The 18,067-nt window shown below is 40.0% G+C and overlaps 1 protein-coding gene across 1 annotated transcript in view; it reads left to right on the top strand.

Moving 5' to 3' along the window:
- The window catches only part of mst1 (macrophage stimulating 1), a 67,367-nt gene that overhangs the window by 27,610 nt on the left and 21,690 nt on the right, over nucleotides 1-18,067 (top strand). Inside the window, exons 8-11 of the mRNA XM_048606176.1 lie at nucleotides 4,789-4,957; nucleotides 9,263-9,393; nucleotides 10,049-10,151; nucleotides 16,768-16,904. Of these exons, the coding sequence (XP_048462133.1) occupies nucleotides 4,789-4,957; nucleotides 9,263-9,393; nucleotides 10,049-10,151; nucleotides 16,768-16,904 (540 nt within the window). The remainder of the gene's footprint in view (nucleotides 1-4,788; nucleotides 4,958-9,262; nucleotides 9,394-10,048; nucleotides 10,152-16,767; nucleotides 16,905-18,067) is intronic.

The raw sequence follows: 18,067 nt of genomic DNA on the forward strand, positions 1-18,067 counted from the left end.
TATGAGTGGAAGAGGCTCCTGGCTGGCCTTGCAAGTTGCAAAGTGCTGTCCCTCATGTTTCAGCCTCTGGCCTGAGGCTAATGATCTGTTCCAGCAAAAACAAGCTAGAGAAAACAGACATAAGCATATACTTCATGTATCTTGTGCATTTCTGATGTGGAGTGTCTTCTAATTGTAATAATTCTGGATGGAGACCGTCTGATCTGCACAGTGCTCTAGAAAGAATCCTAACCTCAAGAAACAGGCTGCTGTCTTAACCCCCAAACCCATTCCATACTGCCAACACCACTGGAGAGAAAATGAGAGCTATGGTTGAGAGCTGAAGCTGTGACCTTCAATATTAAGCCCAGAGGGCTTAATGCAGAATGGGAAGATGAGAGGCCATCCCTTTAGCTTGTGCCTTACTCGAACAGAGAGGGGGGCTAAAGGTCAGGTTGGGACAATAAATTGAAAAGTGACAGGGAACTCAGGCTCCAATATATCGTCAAATCAGAGAATTTGGTAAAGCATTCCACTTATCTGTGTGCAGGGTCTCCATTGTAGACAAGGGTGCACTGTGAAGAAGGTTTACTGTGGGTGTAGGTGCATGTACATTGATGTGGAGGCCAAAACCATATTTTGGGCTCCAGAGACTGATGTGGGAGGTGGTGAATGGTGATAGGGTTAGAGTTAGGAATGTTTTAGCTCCTGTGTCCAAATCTTGCCATACCAGAAGAGGTAAGGTTGATGGTGGAGGGGACCAGGTTGTTACAATGGGAACTGATGTGGGGAAGGGAGGGAGAGGACAATGAGTTTAGTGATGAGATCATGTTAGCGATGTGTGGTGGGTGAAGACGAGGGAGACTGTATCAGAATTGTGATGGAGGTGGGGGAAAGCACGAGAAATAGAATGGACTCAGTCATAGTTTGGACTAATCATGGTGCATGGCAAATCTTAGCAGACTTTTGGAAGGTTCTAGCCTGGAAGATAGCAAATAAATGTAACAATGGAGAGTTTGGGAGAAGCAAACAGGAGCAGGAAGCAGGACAGATCTAATCTGGACATCAGACAATCAGCAGCAAATTGATGCAAGTTCTTGTTAACAGTGGGGTTGCTTTTGGTGGGACAGTGGTCAGGAAGGAGCTGTGCTGTGGCACAGGTCCTAAATGAATCAGGATGGATCCCATGTCTGAGCAGAAAATGCAAATAGGGAGGTGACAAAGGCTTTAAATTACTAAGATGGGTGGAGGGAGCTGCAGAAAAGTAAGCAGCTTAAATTTATATAAAAATAGTGATGGGCGCATAGGAAGGAATAAAGGGAGGGAGGACACTGATGGCAAGGGACTAAGTCGAGGTATGGAAAGGACATCCATAAAGGTGGTTAAATAGAAAGTGAGAGGAAATTTGATTAAAATGAGTTAAAATGTCTGTCCATAATAAAACAGAGAAATTGGAAGCAAACATATATTGGGAAGAACAAGACATTGGGAGGATTATTAAACTATGGCTCCAGAAAAGTCAGCACCAGGAATTAAACATTGCAGCGACAAATAAAGTGAGAAAGATAGTGAGTGTAAACAGGGAGATGATGCAGCTGAACTTGTTCAGGATATCGCAGCAGTAGCCAGAATAAGGGAAACAGCTATAGCAAGATGCCATTAGAATACAAATAGAGGTAAAAGAAAACAAAGGATCAATCACATTGATAATTGTAGTTTACAAACTCTAATAGTGGAAAGGACATGAAAGAAGAAATGTGCAGACAGATTTGGAAATTGTGTTGAAAAGATAATTTAATGATTATGGGAGGGATCTCAACCACCCCAATATTAATTGGTCAGAAGAGGCAGGGGATAAGGGACTGGAGACCCTACAATGTGTTGAATTGAAAAGTGTAACCTGTCTTAAACTTGAGTTAGATTACGTTAGGGTACTGCATCCAGTTCTGATCATCATATTATGGAACCAATATGGGGAAGTGGAGAGGGTACGGAGATTTACCAGAGCTGCGTGGGTAAACATAATAGGAAAGGATGGACAAATAATTCTTTTTCACTTTAAAAAGAGGCAGGTTAAACACTCACTAAAATATAAGTTAGACTGGCACATGACTGGGAATGGTCATAATGATAGATTTAGATGAGGAAAGGTGGAAGGAGGCTCCAGCAGAGCATGGACTGGGTGGGCTTTTAAAGTGCTTGTATGCAAGACCATAAGAACATAAGACCTAGAAGCAGAAAGAGACCATTTGGCCCATTAAACCTACTCCACCATTTAATGAGACCATGGGTAATCTGATAATCCACAACTTCACTTTCCTGCCTTATTCCCATAACCCTTGAATCCTCTACTGGTTAAAAAATAGTCCATCTATTAAATGTATTTGATCCATTTAATGACCCAACCTCTGCAGCTATCAGCGATAAGATTCACTACCCTCTGAGAGAAGAAATTCCTCCTCGTATTTGCCTTAAATGTGTAACTCCTTATTCTGAGATTATACCGTACGCTTTTAGACTCTGCCACAAGGGGAAGCAACCTCTCAGCACTTACCCTGTAAAAGCCTCTAAGAATTCAATAAGGATCAAGTATGATAAGAACATATGATACATATTGAGGCCATTCAGATCCTTGTATCTGTATCCTGATCTTTGAAAGATTGGTTCAAGTCCCACCGCTCTACCTGCGTACTGTAGCTCCAAACATGCCCAGCTAAGGCTACTGCTGATCGGCATTTTGGAGCTGGGTAAATTCACTGTGGAGCATCTGCGATGCTGGATGGCTCATTCAGCGAGGTGGTCAAACTGCAGGAAGGGCAGGGAACGCCACCAGGCTGGGTAGAGAAGATAGATATTACAGGAGGCCCCTGTGGCCATCCCCCTTTTCTAACAGATATACCATTTTGCATACTGTTGGGGGAGATGACTGCAAAAGCAGTGGCAGCCAACATCCTGGCACTGTGGATGGGTTTACTACACAAGAAGGGAGGAAAAAGAACAGCAAGGCTATCGTGGTAAGAGATTCAATTGTGAGGGGAACAGACAGGCATATCTGCAGCTGTAAAAGAGACTCCATGATGGTATGTTGCCTCCCTAAAGGCAATATCAGTGATGTCACCGAATGACTGCAGGGGATTCTGAAGTGGGAAGGGCAAACTGAGATGGTGGTACATATTGGTACCAATGACATAGGTAGGAAAGGGGATGTTGTCTTGCAAATAGAATTTAGTGAGCTAGGAAGTAGCTTAAAAAATAGGGCCCAAAAGATAGTAACCTCTGGAATACTCCCAGTGCCATGTGCTGCTGAGTATATAAATAAGTTAGGCCAGATGAATGCATGGCTGGAGAGATGGTATAGGATTGATGGCTTTAGATTTCTGGGACATTGGGACTGTTTTATGAGGATGGTGGAACCTGTACTTGGAGGAATGGTCTTCACCTGAACCGGAATGGGACCAGCATATTGCAGGGAGGTTGCTAGGTTGGCCAGGGCTTAAACTAATTTGGCAAGGGGGTAAAGGTTTAACAGTGGGGGATATGCTTAGAAGAGACAACAAGCAAGTTGGGAAGGCAGAGAGATTATGAGCCAGAGAATGCAGAGGGAGTTTGACAAGGTTGGATAGATACAATGAATCTGACCTACAAGGCAGATGAGTCGCTGGCACAAATTAAAACATAGGGGTATGATGTCATTGCTGTCACTGAGAGGGGCAGGATTGACAGCTCAATATTCCAGGATACAGGGAAGTGAGTCAGTGAAGAATGTAAAAGAGGAGGAGGTGTAGCAATATTGATCAGGAAATTTATTACAGCAATAAGGAGGGATGACACCTTAGAAGGTTCCTCAAATTAAGCCATACAGATAGAACATAAAAACTGAAAAGGAACAATCACATTGCTGGAAATGTACTATCAGACCCCTATCAGTTTGAGAGAGATAGAAGAGCAGATATAGAGGCAAATTTCAGGGAAGTGTACAAGTAATAGGGTAGTGATACCAGGGGATTTCAACTTCCCCAATATTAACTGAGATAGTTATTCTGTGAAAGATTTGGAGGGAGAGGAATTATTAAAATTAAGCAACTTAAGTTTCAGCCAGTACATGGAAAGCCTTACAAGAAAGGGGATGCTGCTGGACTTAACCTTAGGTAATGAAGCCGGGAAGTGATTGAAGTATCAGTGGGGGATTATTTTACATATAGTTATCATAACCCTGTTAGATTCAAGATTGTTATGGAAAAGGACAAGGATGGGCCTGAAATCAAAGTTCTGATGTGGGGGAAGACAAATTTTAATAAGATCAGATATGATTTGGCTAGAGTGGACTGGAAGCAGATATTTTTAGTTAAGCCTGTGTCAGAAAAGTAGGATTCATTCAAGAAAGAAATATGGAGAGTACAGGACAATACGTTCCAATAAAGATAAAGGATGGGACCAACAAATCCCGCAAACCGTGGATATGAGGGATATACGGGATTGGATAATGAGAAAAATAGAATCTTACATCTTTAACGGTGGTGGAACTGTCTATAAGGGTGGTAGAGGCAGAAACCCTCATAATATTCAAGAAGTATTTACATGTGCATTTGTGATGCCAAGACATACAAGGCTATGGGCTAGAAAGTGGGATTAGAATAGTTAGGTGGTTGTTTTTGACTGGCACAGACTTGATGGCCGAAAAGGTGTTTTTCTGTGCCTTAGACGTCTCTGACTGAGTGACTGTATCAAAGTCACAGATGTAGATGTTTGAACTGCTCATGTTCACCTTTAATGTTTTATGTTGTTTGTGCTTTATTTTTGGTACAAAAGACGGGGAGCACAGACTGAAAGACGTGGAAATCACCAAAACATGTTTCAAACATAATGGAGTAGGATACAGAGGAACCATAAACCAAACATCAGCCAGAACCCCCTGTCAACGTTGGGATGAGCAATTCCCTCACAGACATGAATTCACACCAGAAAACTACCCATGCAAGTATGGAGCAATGCAAGGTTTGAAATATTATCAAGGAGTCTAAATTATAATAAAACTTAGCCACTGCGTATTACCACAGCAAAATGGGACCAGCATATTGCAGGGAGGTTGCTGAAAGTTGGAAATAAAGAAAAAAGGCAGGCAATACAAACATGGCAGGTCACACTACTTTTGTACAAAAGCTGATAATCTCACATCAGAACTGGAGATTTAGCAACTTTGAAGCAAGTACAGTCCCAGGAAGTAGGCCATATTGGCACCTCCAATATGCATTCCTTTTTTTTCTGATCAGGGATTCCCTTCCATCCAGTCTGATTTCACTTCATGGGTTTCTGCTCTCACAGAATCATGATCAGTTTCGCTTGTTTCTCACCATTATCTCTTGCTCTTAACGTTATCTCTCTACCTAATCATGATCCCTCTCTATTTATCTATACGTTACCTCTCTCTTTCTATTCATTATCCCTTTCCCTCTATATGTTATCTCTCTCTATTGTTATGTCTCTCTCTCCATTTATCTCTGTATTCATTTTATCATTTTCTGTATCAGTATTCTTTCCTGCAGTTTTCTCGCTCCCTCTCTGTCAGTTATTTTTCTTTCACGCCCCCTCATCTTTTTCTCTGTAACTGTTATCTCACCCTATTTGTTCTCCCTCACTCTATCTGTTCTGTCTGTCTCTCAATCTATTATCTCTTCTTTCTGTGCATTGTTTTTCTATCATTCTAAATGCTATCATTTTCAATCTTTTATCCTGCTCTTTCCATCTGTTTTCACCTCCTTCTCTATCGATTATCTGTCAGCTATTTCTCTCTGTCTATGCATTACCTGTCTATCTGTAATCTCTCTATATATGATATCTCTTTTTTCCCTCTTGCAATTATCTTTCCCACTATCATCTGTTACCCCTCTCTCTCTGCATTATCTCTTTTTATCCCTTATATCTCCCTCTAACTGTTATCCATTATATAACTCCTTCTATCTATTATCTCTTTCTCGCGATCTGTCATCTTGCTCTATCTGTTATCTCATTCTCTGTGTCTGTTATTTTTCTTTTTCTGTCCATTATATTGTCCTTTCTATTTGCAGTCTGTCTAAATCTTTCTCTGTTTATCTGTTATCCCTCTCTCTGTATCTGTTAATTCATCTCTCTCCGCTTGTTATCTTGTACTCTCTATTTGTTAACAAACCCTATTTTGATCCACGATCACACTCTATCCATTAACTCTGTATCATTTGTCTCTCTCTTTCTCTCAAAATGCCTTTTCTATGTCCGTTTACTCTCTTTCCATTATCTTTCTTTCTCTATGCGTTATCTCTGTCCATTATCTCGCTTTATGCCTTATCTCTCTCTTGATCTGTTATTTCTTTCTCGCTAACTGTTATTTTGCTCTCTATTCATTACCTCTCCATTCATTGTCTCTTTCTAAATGCTATCTCTATCCATCTCAAAGTTTGCACATGAGACTAAGTTGGTTAGGAGGGTGAACTGTGACAAGGATGCAGAGATCCTTCAGCATGATCTCAACAGGTTGGGTGAGCGGGCAAATCAATGGCAGATGCAGTATAATTTGGATAAATGTGAGGTTGTTCACTTTGGAAGCAAAAACAAGAAGGCAGATTATTACCTGAATGGCTGTAAATTGGGAGAGGGGAGTGTGCACTAGTCACTGAAGGTAAGCATGCAGGTGCAGCAGGTGGTAAAGAAGGCAAATTGTATGTTGGCCTTCATTGCGAGAGGTTTCAAATACAGGAGCAGGAATGTGTTGTTGAAGTTGTACAGGGCCTTGGTGAGACCACACCTGGAATATTGTGTGCAGTGTTGGTCTCCTTTTCTGAGGAAGGATGCTCTTGCACTTGAGGGAGCGCTGTGAAGATTTACCAGGCCGATTCCAGGGATGGCGGGTCTGACGAATGAGGAGAGATTGACTAGGTTGGGATTGTTTTCGCTGAAGTTCAGACGAATGAGGGGGGGATCTCATAGAGACTTATAAAATTCTAACAGGACAAGACAGGGTAGATGTAGGGAGGGTGTTCCCGGTAGTGGGTATGTCCAGAACCAGGGGTCACAGTCTGAGGATTCGGGGTAGACCATTTAGGACGGAAATGAGAAGACATTTCTTCACCCAAAGAGTGGTGAGCCTGTGGAATTCATTACCGCAGGAAGTAGTTGATACCAAAACATTGAATGTATTCAATAGGTGGCTAGAAATAGCACTTGGGGTGAATGGGATCAAAGGCTGTGGGGAGAAGACAGGATTCGGCTACTGAGTTGGACAATCAGCCATATGTCTGTTTTCCTTCCCTCTATCCATTTTCACTCTCCATCTGTTATTTCACTCTCTTTAGCCGTTATCTCTCCGTTTCCCTCTCAACCTGTTATCTCATCCCTTTTTGATCAATTGTCTCTCTCTAGCTGATATCTCTCTTTCTATACTTTATCTCCCTCAGAGTTATCTCTTTCTCAAAATGTTTTCTCTTTCGCTGTCTTTTTTCTCCAGTTATCTATCCGTTATTTTTCTCCCTCTCGCTGTCCGTTGCCCCACTCTCTTCCTATCCCTTATCTTTGTCACTTTTTTGATCCACTATCCCTCTCTGTTTATTTATTATCTCACTCTGTCTGTCCTTTCTTTCTCTTTATTTTCTCACTCTGTCCAAGAACTTTCATTCTTTATTTTCTCAATCCATCTGCTAACTCTTTCTTTTACTTTCCATTATCTGTTTTCTCTCTCAATGCATTATCTCTTTGTCTATTATCATTCTTTCTACCCATTATCAATTATTTTCTTCCCATCTATCTGATAAGTTTATCTGCCCGATATCCCTCTCTCTTTATCCATTGCCTCTCTCTGTCACTTTTCTCTATAAACACTGTCTCCAATCTTATCTGTTTCCCTCTCCGTTTTCTTTATCAAATTGCACTGTCTCTTTCTACCCATGTTCTCTCTGTCTTTATCAGTTTTCTCTCTCCTTATGCATAAAACCAAAGAACAAGAGTTGGCCATTCACCATTCAATATGATCATGGCTGATCCTTTATGTTGGTACCATATTCCTCGTACCCCTTTAGCCTTTAATCTCTAAAGATCTCTTACTTGAATATCCATTATCTCTCACTCTCTATTTGTTATCGCTCTTTCTGTTTTCTTTCTCTCTCTACTTATTTTCTCTTTGTCTACATATATAAATGTCTCTGTCCCCATTATTTCTCTCTCCATTAACTTTCTGTCTATATCCCATCTCTCTCTGTCTGTCTGTTCTCTTTTCTAGCCTAGCTATTATCTTGCTCAATCTCAAACCCGTACCTCTCTCTGTCTGTTGATTGTTTTGCTAGTGTTTGCTGTACACAGGATGGATTTTGCTCCTATGATTTTTGCTTCTGTCATGTTGAATTTAAGTTGAGTAAACCTGATTTTAAATCATTTTACCATAATTCAGTTATGTGAACAATCTATCTATCTGTGCTTTTTCTGATTTACCCTGCTGTGAACTGTTTTCTAATCTGTTTTCCAGAAAAGTTTGGCTTAAATGCTCTGGTGGAGAAACCAGGAAGTTTGGTGATTGATGAAACAGTGCTTTTGCCAATTTCACCATTCAAGCAATTTCTGGCCAAATTACTTTTCACTCTCTCAGAATATCAGAGTACAGTTCACAGCCAGTGAAATACATTTCACTAATAGGCCCTGTGTCTAACCCCATTGCATTCCAGTATGTATATATAAATAACAGTATGTATGTATAAATAGTCAGTTCACTGTTAAATCTAGTAGCTCCATCTCTGGAGTAATTTTGTACAATAAGGCTGCTTCACAGTCAGTGTTTACATTGAGATGCATTCACAGCCACTATGTAGCACAGTTTCATATCAAGTGCCCCTCTTGCTTGGTTCAACCTTGGTTCAATGACTCCCAAAACTGAAGGTTTTTGTTTCAAATTCCACGCCAGAGAGTTGAACATTTTCCCTGCGATGGGAGTAGGAGGTGCCAAACTTCAAAGAGATATTAACTCAAAACCCTATCTGTTCCCTCAGGTCGATGTGGAAATCCCATTGGCATTATTCAAAAGAATTTTAAGAAAGCTTCCCTGTATATTGTGGACAGTAACCCTCAACTAGTATTCTAAAATGAAATAATCTGGTGAATATCACTTTGCTACAAGTGGGACTTCAGTTTATGAAAATAAGCAACTGTTTTTCTCACAAAGCTGCAAGGCCAGCCTTCAAAACCAATTTGTTTGCTGCAAAGTACTTTGAGAGTTGTCCATTAATCAAGTGGAAATTCCAGACCAAAATTTAATCTGTTGTTCCAGGGGGTTGGACGAGAATTACTGTCGAAATCCTGATGGGTCGGAAGCCCCATGGTGTTTCACGAAAGATCGCGGGGTCCGGACTGCATTCTGTTTCCAACTTGAACGCTGCAATGATGACATTGAACCTGAAGGTAATGTCAACACAAACAAAAACAGAAATTGTTGGAAAAGCTCAGCAGGTCTGGTAGCATCTATAGAGAGAAATCAGAGTTAATATTTCAGGTTCAGTGACCCTTCCGCTGAACTGATGGTGGCGAAGAAAAAATTTGTTTTTATGTGGAAGATAGGGTGAAGGGAGGGGCTAAGGAATAAACAATAGGTGGGAGTAGAACCCAAAGAGACAGAAGAACAGTTGGACAGACAAAGGAGTGGATGACGATCAGCCAAGGATAATGAATAGCTACTAATGGAGACAATAAGTGGTTCAGGTAATGTCACCTGACTAACAGCATTGAAGCAAGAATCTGTCATTGGAACTGACCAAAGGCTGTGAAAGATCTCACTGATTGAGAGACCACTGACTGATAGAGATGTTACTGACTCAGAGAGTGACAGAAGTGTTCCTGACTGAGAGAGACGGCATTGTCCAAAAGAGAGTGAGCACTCACTGATTGATACAGCACTCACTCAGCAAGCTATGACTGAGGGATAAATGCCAAGCCTTTCTTCTTGTTTTATTTGCTGAAGATAATGACTCCTTATTGGCAGCTGCCCTCAGAATATTGATCTCTATTTGTTCCTAAATAGTTGGAATGTTAATTTACACTAACACTTGTTCCATCCCAGATTGTTACAATGGCAATGGGACAACCTACCGGGGATTTGTTAGTAAAACCAGGAAGGGAATTCCGTGCCAAATGTGGAACACCAATAGTCCTCACAAACCACGGTAGGCAATATCACACTATTAAAAGCCTTCTGAGACAATCATTAAGCTCAGAACATTGCTTAGAATGTCCCCTTACTCTTACATGTGTACTTTAAGAGACTTTGTTTTGAAGGACTGAAGGTGCTGTGCTTATAAAATGTTACGACTCTGGCCAATTGGTCAGTCTGGCTTGAGTGTTTTGTGCACAGAAACAATTTGCTCTGTTGCAATTGCTGTTTTAAATAAACCCCTACTGATTTGTTTATTAGATTATGACTGTTAAAATGTCATTTAATAATTGGGAGAAAATTATTACTGAGATTCATGTTAATCACAGGCAGCATGCCTACTACTGAGATACGTGATCATAAGAGGGACCGTGCCTATTACTGAGATTAGCATTAATCCCAGGCACTGTGTGAAGTATTGAGATGAGTGTTAATCACAGGCACTGTGGTTATTGCTGAGATTAATGGTAATCACAGAGGCATGGTGTTATTACTCAGGTTTGTATTAATCACAGGCAGCATGCTTATTACTAAGATTAGTATTAATCATGAGCACCGTGCCTATTATGAAGAATTAATTAAATGCAGGGATTTGCGTCTATAAACTGGGATTCTGTAAATCATATGTCTATCACTGGGATTAGTGTTAGTCATGGGAACTATATATGTTATTGGGAACCGTGTTAATCATGTGGTCTGCTTGTGTATGTTACTAGGAATAGTGTTTGTCACAGGCACTGTGCCTAATACTAAGATTAATATCAATGACAGGCAATGTGCATGTGTCTAAGAATAGTGTAAATCACAGTGATTTATGTCTATAACTGGGCTTTGTTATAATCACAAATTTATGTATGCGACTGGAGGTCCATGTTAACCACGTGGACTGTGTGTATATTACTGGGCATACTGTTAAATCAGGTACAATGTAGATAACTGGAGTTAGTGTTAATCACTGGGAGTATGCATATATCTGGGATGAGTCTCACTCACTGGGAGTGTGTATACAATTGTGTGGTAACTGAGATCAGAATTATTCAACTGGACTATGCGTATTAATGATGTGAATGAGTTTTAATCTTAGGGACTGTGTATAAATGGGATTTGCATTAATCACATTCAGTGTCTATTTTACTGGGATTTGTGTTATTCACTGGGATTGTGAATATGCAGTATCTGAGATTAGGGTTAATAACTGGATCTGTGTATATCACAAGGAATGATGTTAATTTGCTGGAGCTGTGTATATTACTGGAAACAGAGTTAAACACTGGGTTTGTAAGTATAACCAAGATTAGTGTTAATTATTGGCACTGTGTACATTGCTAAGAGTAGTATTAATCACTGTGATTGTGTCTATTACTAGGATTTATGTTAGGATCAGTGATTGGGTATGTTACTAGGATTAGGATAAATCACTGGGACTGTGTATGTTACTGTGTATTTTCTAAAGGAAAACCGGACATTGCCCATATAGAGCAGATTGACAGGTAGGACTCTTGAAATTGATGTTTCACTGTCAGAGAACGTTTAAATTGATTATGATGCTGTGAAAAAAAGGCTAATCTGGGTGCGTGTGATTTAGTTTCTGAAATATCCGCAAAAATATTGCGACTTCAGGGAACTGCCTGGGAAAACTTACGTTGAATTAGAATAGTAAAACAAAGTTGTTTTGACAGGTGGGAATAGGCATTAATAGTAAATACCATATATGAAGCTCTCAGAGAGATTATTCTCTGCTGAGAATTTAAAATCTCATGACTTTTTTGTAATTAACCCATGTTAAAGAACAGAGGGCTACAACTGCTGGACTGGAAGCAATAATGGCTGATGAATGTGAGCCGATCCATAAAACTAAACCTGTTTTCCGTTACCCACATAAACTCAAAAGGATAGTGGGTGGGAGAGTGAAAAGAAGGTACGTGACCAGAATAAAGAAAAAACAGCTAGGAATGCTCCTAGATCCCCTCTTCAGATCAGAAAGAAAGGAGCTGAGGGTGGAGGTGAAAATCAAGGTTCTAAGTGTTTCCATTGTAATAACATGGGACATCTATATTCAGAATGCTGGAAGTTACAGAGGAAACCCATAGGATTTGATGGGGTTTGTTACAGAGGCTCCAAATTCTAAAGGAAAATACCACGGATCAAGTTGTTGTAGTTATAGCTACAAGGAAACTGGAGGCAAAGACTGAGCGTGTAAGTGAAGTGAATAGGGTAGATGAGATGTGAAGGGGTTTTGTCTCCTTTTTCTTTCGAGTGACATCACTAAGGCCCACTACAATACTAAGAGACAAAAGGGCAATTCAAACTCTTGCTGGAGAAGGATTTAATGTTTCCTCAGAGAGTGCAATAAAAGCCAAGGTGTCAGTAAATAGCATCCTAGAGAGTGAAGACTATATCCTGGTTTCATTATATAAAGTAAAATTAGGATGTGACTTGTTGTCCAGAGAAATGGTAGTAGTAGTTGTTGTTGTTGTTAAAATAGAATGCCTGTGGAGGGAGTTGACTTTCTCCCAGGTAATGATTGGTAGGAGTGATATACCTATCCAAAATGTAGCACCTCATTTATCTAAGTTAAACTCCATCTGTCACTCCTTGGGCCATTTGCCCATCTGTTCAAGGTCCTGTCGTACTCTGAGGTAATCTTATTTGATGTCCACCATACCACCAATTTTGGTGTCATATGCAAACTTACTAACCAAGCCTCCTATGTTCACATCCGTGTATTTATTTTTATATAATTATATATAACATTTATATAAACCCTTTATATAACATTATATATAACATTTATATAAATGCCACCGGCAGGAACCCGGGTTCAATTCCACCCTTGGGCGACTGTCTGTGTGGAGTTTGCACATTCTCCCCGTGTCTGCGTGGGTTTCCTCCGAGTGCTCCGGTTTCCTCCCACAGTCCAAAGATGTGCAGGTTAGGTGGATTGGCCATGCTAAATTGCACATAGTGTTCAGGGATGTGTAGATTAGGTGGGTTATAGGAGGATGGGTTTGGGTGGGTGTTCTGAGGGTCGGTGTGGACTTGTTGGGCCAAAGGGCCTGTTTCCACACTGTGTAGGGATTCTATGAGGGCAAAAAGCAGTGACCCGGCATCAATCCTTGCAGCATACCACTGGTCACTGGCCTCCAGTCCGAAAAGCAACCCTCCACCACCACCCTCTGTCTCCTACCTTTGAGTCAATTTTATATTCACATGATCTGCTCTCCCTATATTTCATGTGATCTAACCTTGCTATCCAGTCGACTATGTGGAACCTTGTCAAGCACCTTGCTGAAGTCCATACAGACACCATCCACTAGTTCTACACCATAAACATCAAGTAGTGAGAAAATGTCATAATGTAATCTAAATAGTACCTTTAATTCCCATATTAGTTTTTGAAGAACCATTCACTTGAGGGTTTGTGAATTGTGTAGGACCAGTACCAAAAATGCAAACAGATCAACAGTGTATCTTTACAGATATGGAAAAGACAATCCGATTTCAAGAAGCTATTTGTTTAAGGGCAATCATAGCTGAGATAGTGGTGGAAAACCTAATTCAGTTTTTTTACACATTAAGCGGTACCAATTCAAATAAAAACAGATCAAACTTCTAACTTTATGTCTAAGCTTTTTCAGGAAATGTTCAATAACCCAGGTACAACATAATTGAAGTCCACCGCCTATCATCAATAAACACAAGGAGTTTTGGAGAGTTATCATTAGACTCCCAAAACAATGATTAAGATCCATTGTCAAGAATACCCACATGATTAGGACAAAGGATTTCTTACTCTTTGCCACCAGAGATTCCCTAATGAATCTACTGGGTCTCGTTCATTCAAATAAATCTGTGGTGATGAGATAAAAGATCCATTAAAATTGGTTAAGTGTTTAATGCAACATGACAAACCTTAAATGTTAGAGTACATGTCCACGTTTCTTCAGAGACTCACAGGGACAAGCAAAATAGCACAGGAGCATTTGAAAACTTCACAAGCAAAGATAAAAGATTGGGCACACAAACATGCTACAAGTAGAACATTTCAAGCCCTTCACAAAGTGAACTTCTGAATGTGAGATTTAGTGGTCCTTACAAGGTAGTAATGAGGGTTAGAAAAGTGATGTATCTGATAGATACTCTTGATTGCAAGAAGAATTTGTTATGTCATATAAATATGTTGAAGCAATATCAACATCGGGAGGAAGATAAGAAAGAACAAGTATGACAGGTAGTAAGAGGAGTGGAGATATCATGGACAGTAGGAATGAGGCAGAAGGAAAAATAGACAATTCAACTAGCTAATACTGAAATCCTGGGTCAGTTAGCCAACATATTTTCATATTTAGAGAAAGGACAACAGGAAGCTCTAGTAAGATTACTTAGGAAATTCAAGGAAATCTGCAGACATACACTTGGATGTACCATGTTAGCCAGACATGATGTGGATGTCGGGGAATCAGTATTGATAAAACCATGCCCTGTTGGCTAAACCAGGGACGAAAACCTCAAGTAGAAATGAAGATTCAACACATGTTGAAAATCACCTGATTGAACCTAACCAAAGCAGTTGGAGTTCACCGGTGGATTAGTTTTGAAACCAGATGGGTCAACTAAATTTTGCATAGTTTACAGAAGAGTTAATGCAAGAATGAAAACAGATTCATACCTAATTCCTCAGTTGGAAGATTGTATTGATATGGTTGGTAGTGCTTCACGTTTTTCTAAGGTTACAGAAAATGGAGTATATTAATGGTGAATGCTGCCATTTGGGTTTAAAAATGCCCCAGCTACATTCCAAAGATTTATGAATCAAGTCTTAACTAAAGTGCCAAACTGAAAATTTTTTTGGACAATGCTGTGATATACATTAACACTGAGGAATGAGTATGTAAAACAACTAGGAGACCTGTTATTTGGCTAAATAATAAATCTTGCCCAGAGTGAATTGGTGAAAATCCAGGTAAATTACCTAGGAAATGTTGTGGGGTGAGGTCAAGTGTTATCAAGAACAGCAAAAGTGAAGGCTGTGATAGAATTCCCTGTTTTTAAAACTAAACGGGAAACCATCAGATCATTGGGAATGCATTGTTTTGTCAGAAATTTCTGCCTAAAATTAGTACAATATCTGTACCTTTAACAGATTTGTTAATAAATTGACAAAGGTGGTATGGTCGGCAGAGTGCTAAGCAACCTTTGAGCAGATGAAGGCCAAGCTAATAAATGAATCAGTTTTTGTCGTCTGAATTTATGAAACCTTTCAAAATGGCAATTAATGCGACTGCCTAATGTAGTCATATTGCAAGATGATGAATCAGGGATAGAGAAGCCAGTGAGGTACACTTCTAAGAAATTAAACCAATATTGGAAGAAGTACAAAAAGTTGATTTTGGGATTATTATCTGCTCTTCAATATTTTGACATCTATGTATGATTTGGTTGCAAAGAGATAGTAATATATGCTGACCATAATCCAGTATCTTTTGTTGAGAAATTTAACTCTCAGTGCAAGATTGTCCCAGTGAAGCTTATTGATTTAACCATTCAAAGTAAAAAATATTCACATTCTCATACCGCGAAGAATGATGTCTGATTTCTTCTTGAAAACATGCAATGTTTTGGCCTCAACTGGTTTCTCTGGCAGTGAATTCCAGAGGCACACCATTCTGCATGAAGAAATTTCTCCTCATCTTGGCAAATCACAGGACCTGTGTATTTAACTGGGGATTTGTACAGATCATAGTGATTTTGTATGTTATAGCGTGAATCAATGGGATTGGGATTTGTATTAATCACAGTTGCTGTGTATATCATTGGTCACAGGGATTGTCTATTACAGGAATGGTTGTAAATCACTGGGAGTGTGTATATTTCTGGGAATAGTGTTAAGCACAGGAACTACGTATATCATTGATTTTAGTGTTAATTGCAAGGACTATTTAAATTACTGGGATTAGTGTTAATCACAGGGACTGCAAAGTTTTAGTCTCAATCATGGAAATTGTATAATATTATGGAAAATTGTGTTAATCCCTGGCATAGTGTCTATTATCAATAATAGTGCTAATCCCTGGGATTATTTATATTTCTGAGATTACCTAGTTCATATAACTGGGATGAGTGTGAATCACAAAGGCTATGTATATCCCTGGGATTTGTATTAATGACTGGGACTGTGTATATTACAGGGATCAGTGATAATCACAGGGGCTGTATCTTACTGGAATTAATGTTAACCTCAGGGACTATATATATATATTACTGGGATGAGCATTAATCACTGGGACTACGTATATTACTGGGAGAAGAGTTTATTACATGCACTGTGAATATTTTCGGGATATGTTAATTGCAGGGACTCTGTATCTTATTGGGATTTATGTTATCTTTATTGACTGTGTTGGGATCAGTGATTTACTAATTTCAGGGCCTTTGTGTTTTGAGCAGTGTTGATTTTTAAGCTTTGTTCACCTCAAGTATTGTGATTTTTAAAATAGATTAGTTTTAACTTCCAGGATTGTTTGCATCATTGGGATTCATGCCAATTTGAACTTTGTTCTCTACTACTGAGATTATTGCTTAATATCTGCCACATCTTGACTGTTTTCCTAAAATTCTTTTTCCCATAGAGTGACTCCTCAGACTCACCCTAATGCTGGTCTTCTGAAAAACTATTGTCGAAACCCTGATGGTGACAGTCACGGGCCCTGGTGTTACACCAGTGATCCCAAAGTGCAGTGGGATTATTGTGCCATTCGTACTTGCAGTAAGAGACTAACTGTCATTATTAACTGGCTGAATGGGGATCAGGGATTTAAATGTGTTTGCAATACAGGTCGGACAGCTATGATCACAGAATGAAATGCAAACTATTTCAGAGCTAGCATCCTGGAGAACAGGCCAATGTACAGGCTATATACAGTATACAACTTTTCTTTCATCAGGGACAGAGAATGTCACATTTGTGTAGTAATATCACATGTTGCAGAGCTAGTGTCAATATTATATTATCACAGATAATAGAGAAATCATTCTCGATTACTGAGATATTACCATGCATTACACACAATGCAGGGATAGAAATGTACATTGCAGACACAGACATAGCATCGCATGTTACAGAGATAATGTATATTACAAAGATAGAGTAACATGTTATGGACACAGAGTTAACATTGCATTACAGATATAGTGTCACACATTACAGGCACAGGGACAGTATCACACATTACAGGCGCAGGACAGTGTCACTCTGAAAGTTTCCACTAAAATTGGAGAATTTGGAGGCTCTAATTAAATTAATTTAAAAATTATTCATGAAAAGTTAGATTATTAAATATGTAGTCTAAGTCCTGAGTAATTGCTCTCATTCTTGACCCACGCCCAACTACATTCCTCCCAAATGACTTACACACTCTGAGTCCTGTGCTGATACCCCCCTGTTTCCCCTCAAGTCCCAACACTCTCCCTGCCCTCATTCTGGACCCACCCCTCTCTTCTCCCACCCAGGTCCTGAGCCCTTCGCCTATTCCAGCCCCTTCCCCCACTCTGTACCTGATCACCCCCCTTTAATTTCCTGGGAGCTGATTCACCCTTCCTGATTCTAGAACCTTCCTCCCGTCCCCACTCTAGAGGCTGTCTTTGTCCTCCCCCACTCTAGACCCATTCCCTCCCTCCAAACCCCCTTGCCTGACCTGAACTGCCTCTGCTCCCTCTATTGCCAGAGCTACCTGATCTACTCAACACTACCTCACTTACTGGGACCCTTTCCACCCTGCACCTGGCACCCTCTCCTTAGCACCCTAACCCCTATTTTCTTGGCATTTTACCCACTTTGCACTCTACACACCTGGCACCTCACACCCTGATATCCTCCCCCCTCCCCCCCAACCCCACACTACCCAACTGGCAACTATATACCTCGCACCT

The sequence above is a fragment of the Rhincodon typus genome, chromosome 16 (assembly GCF_021869965.1).
Source record: "Rhincodon typus isolate 14 chromosome 16, sRhiTyp1.1, whole genome shotgun sequence".
NCBI lineage: Eukaryota > Metazoa > Chordata > Chondrichthyes > Orectolobiformes > Rhincodontidae > Rhincodon > Rhincodon typus.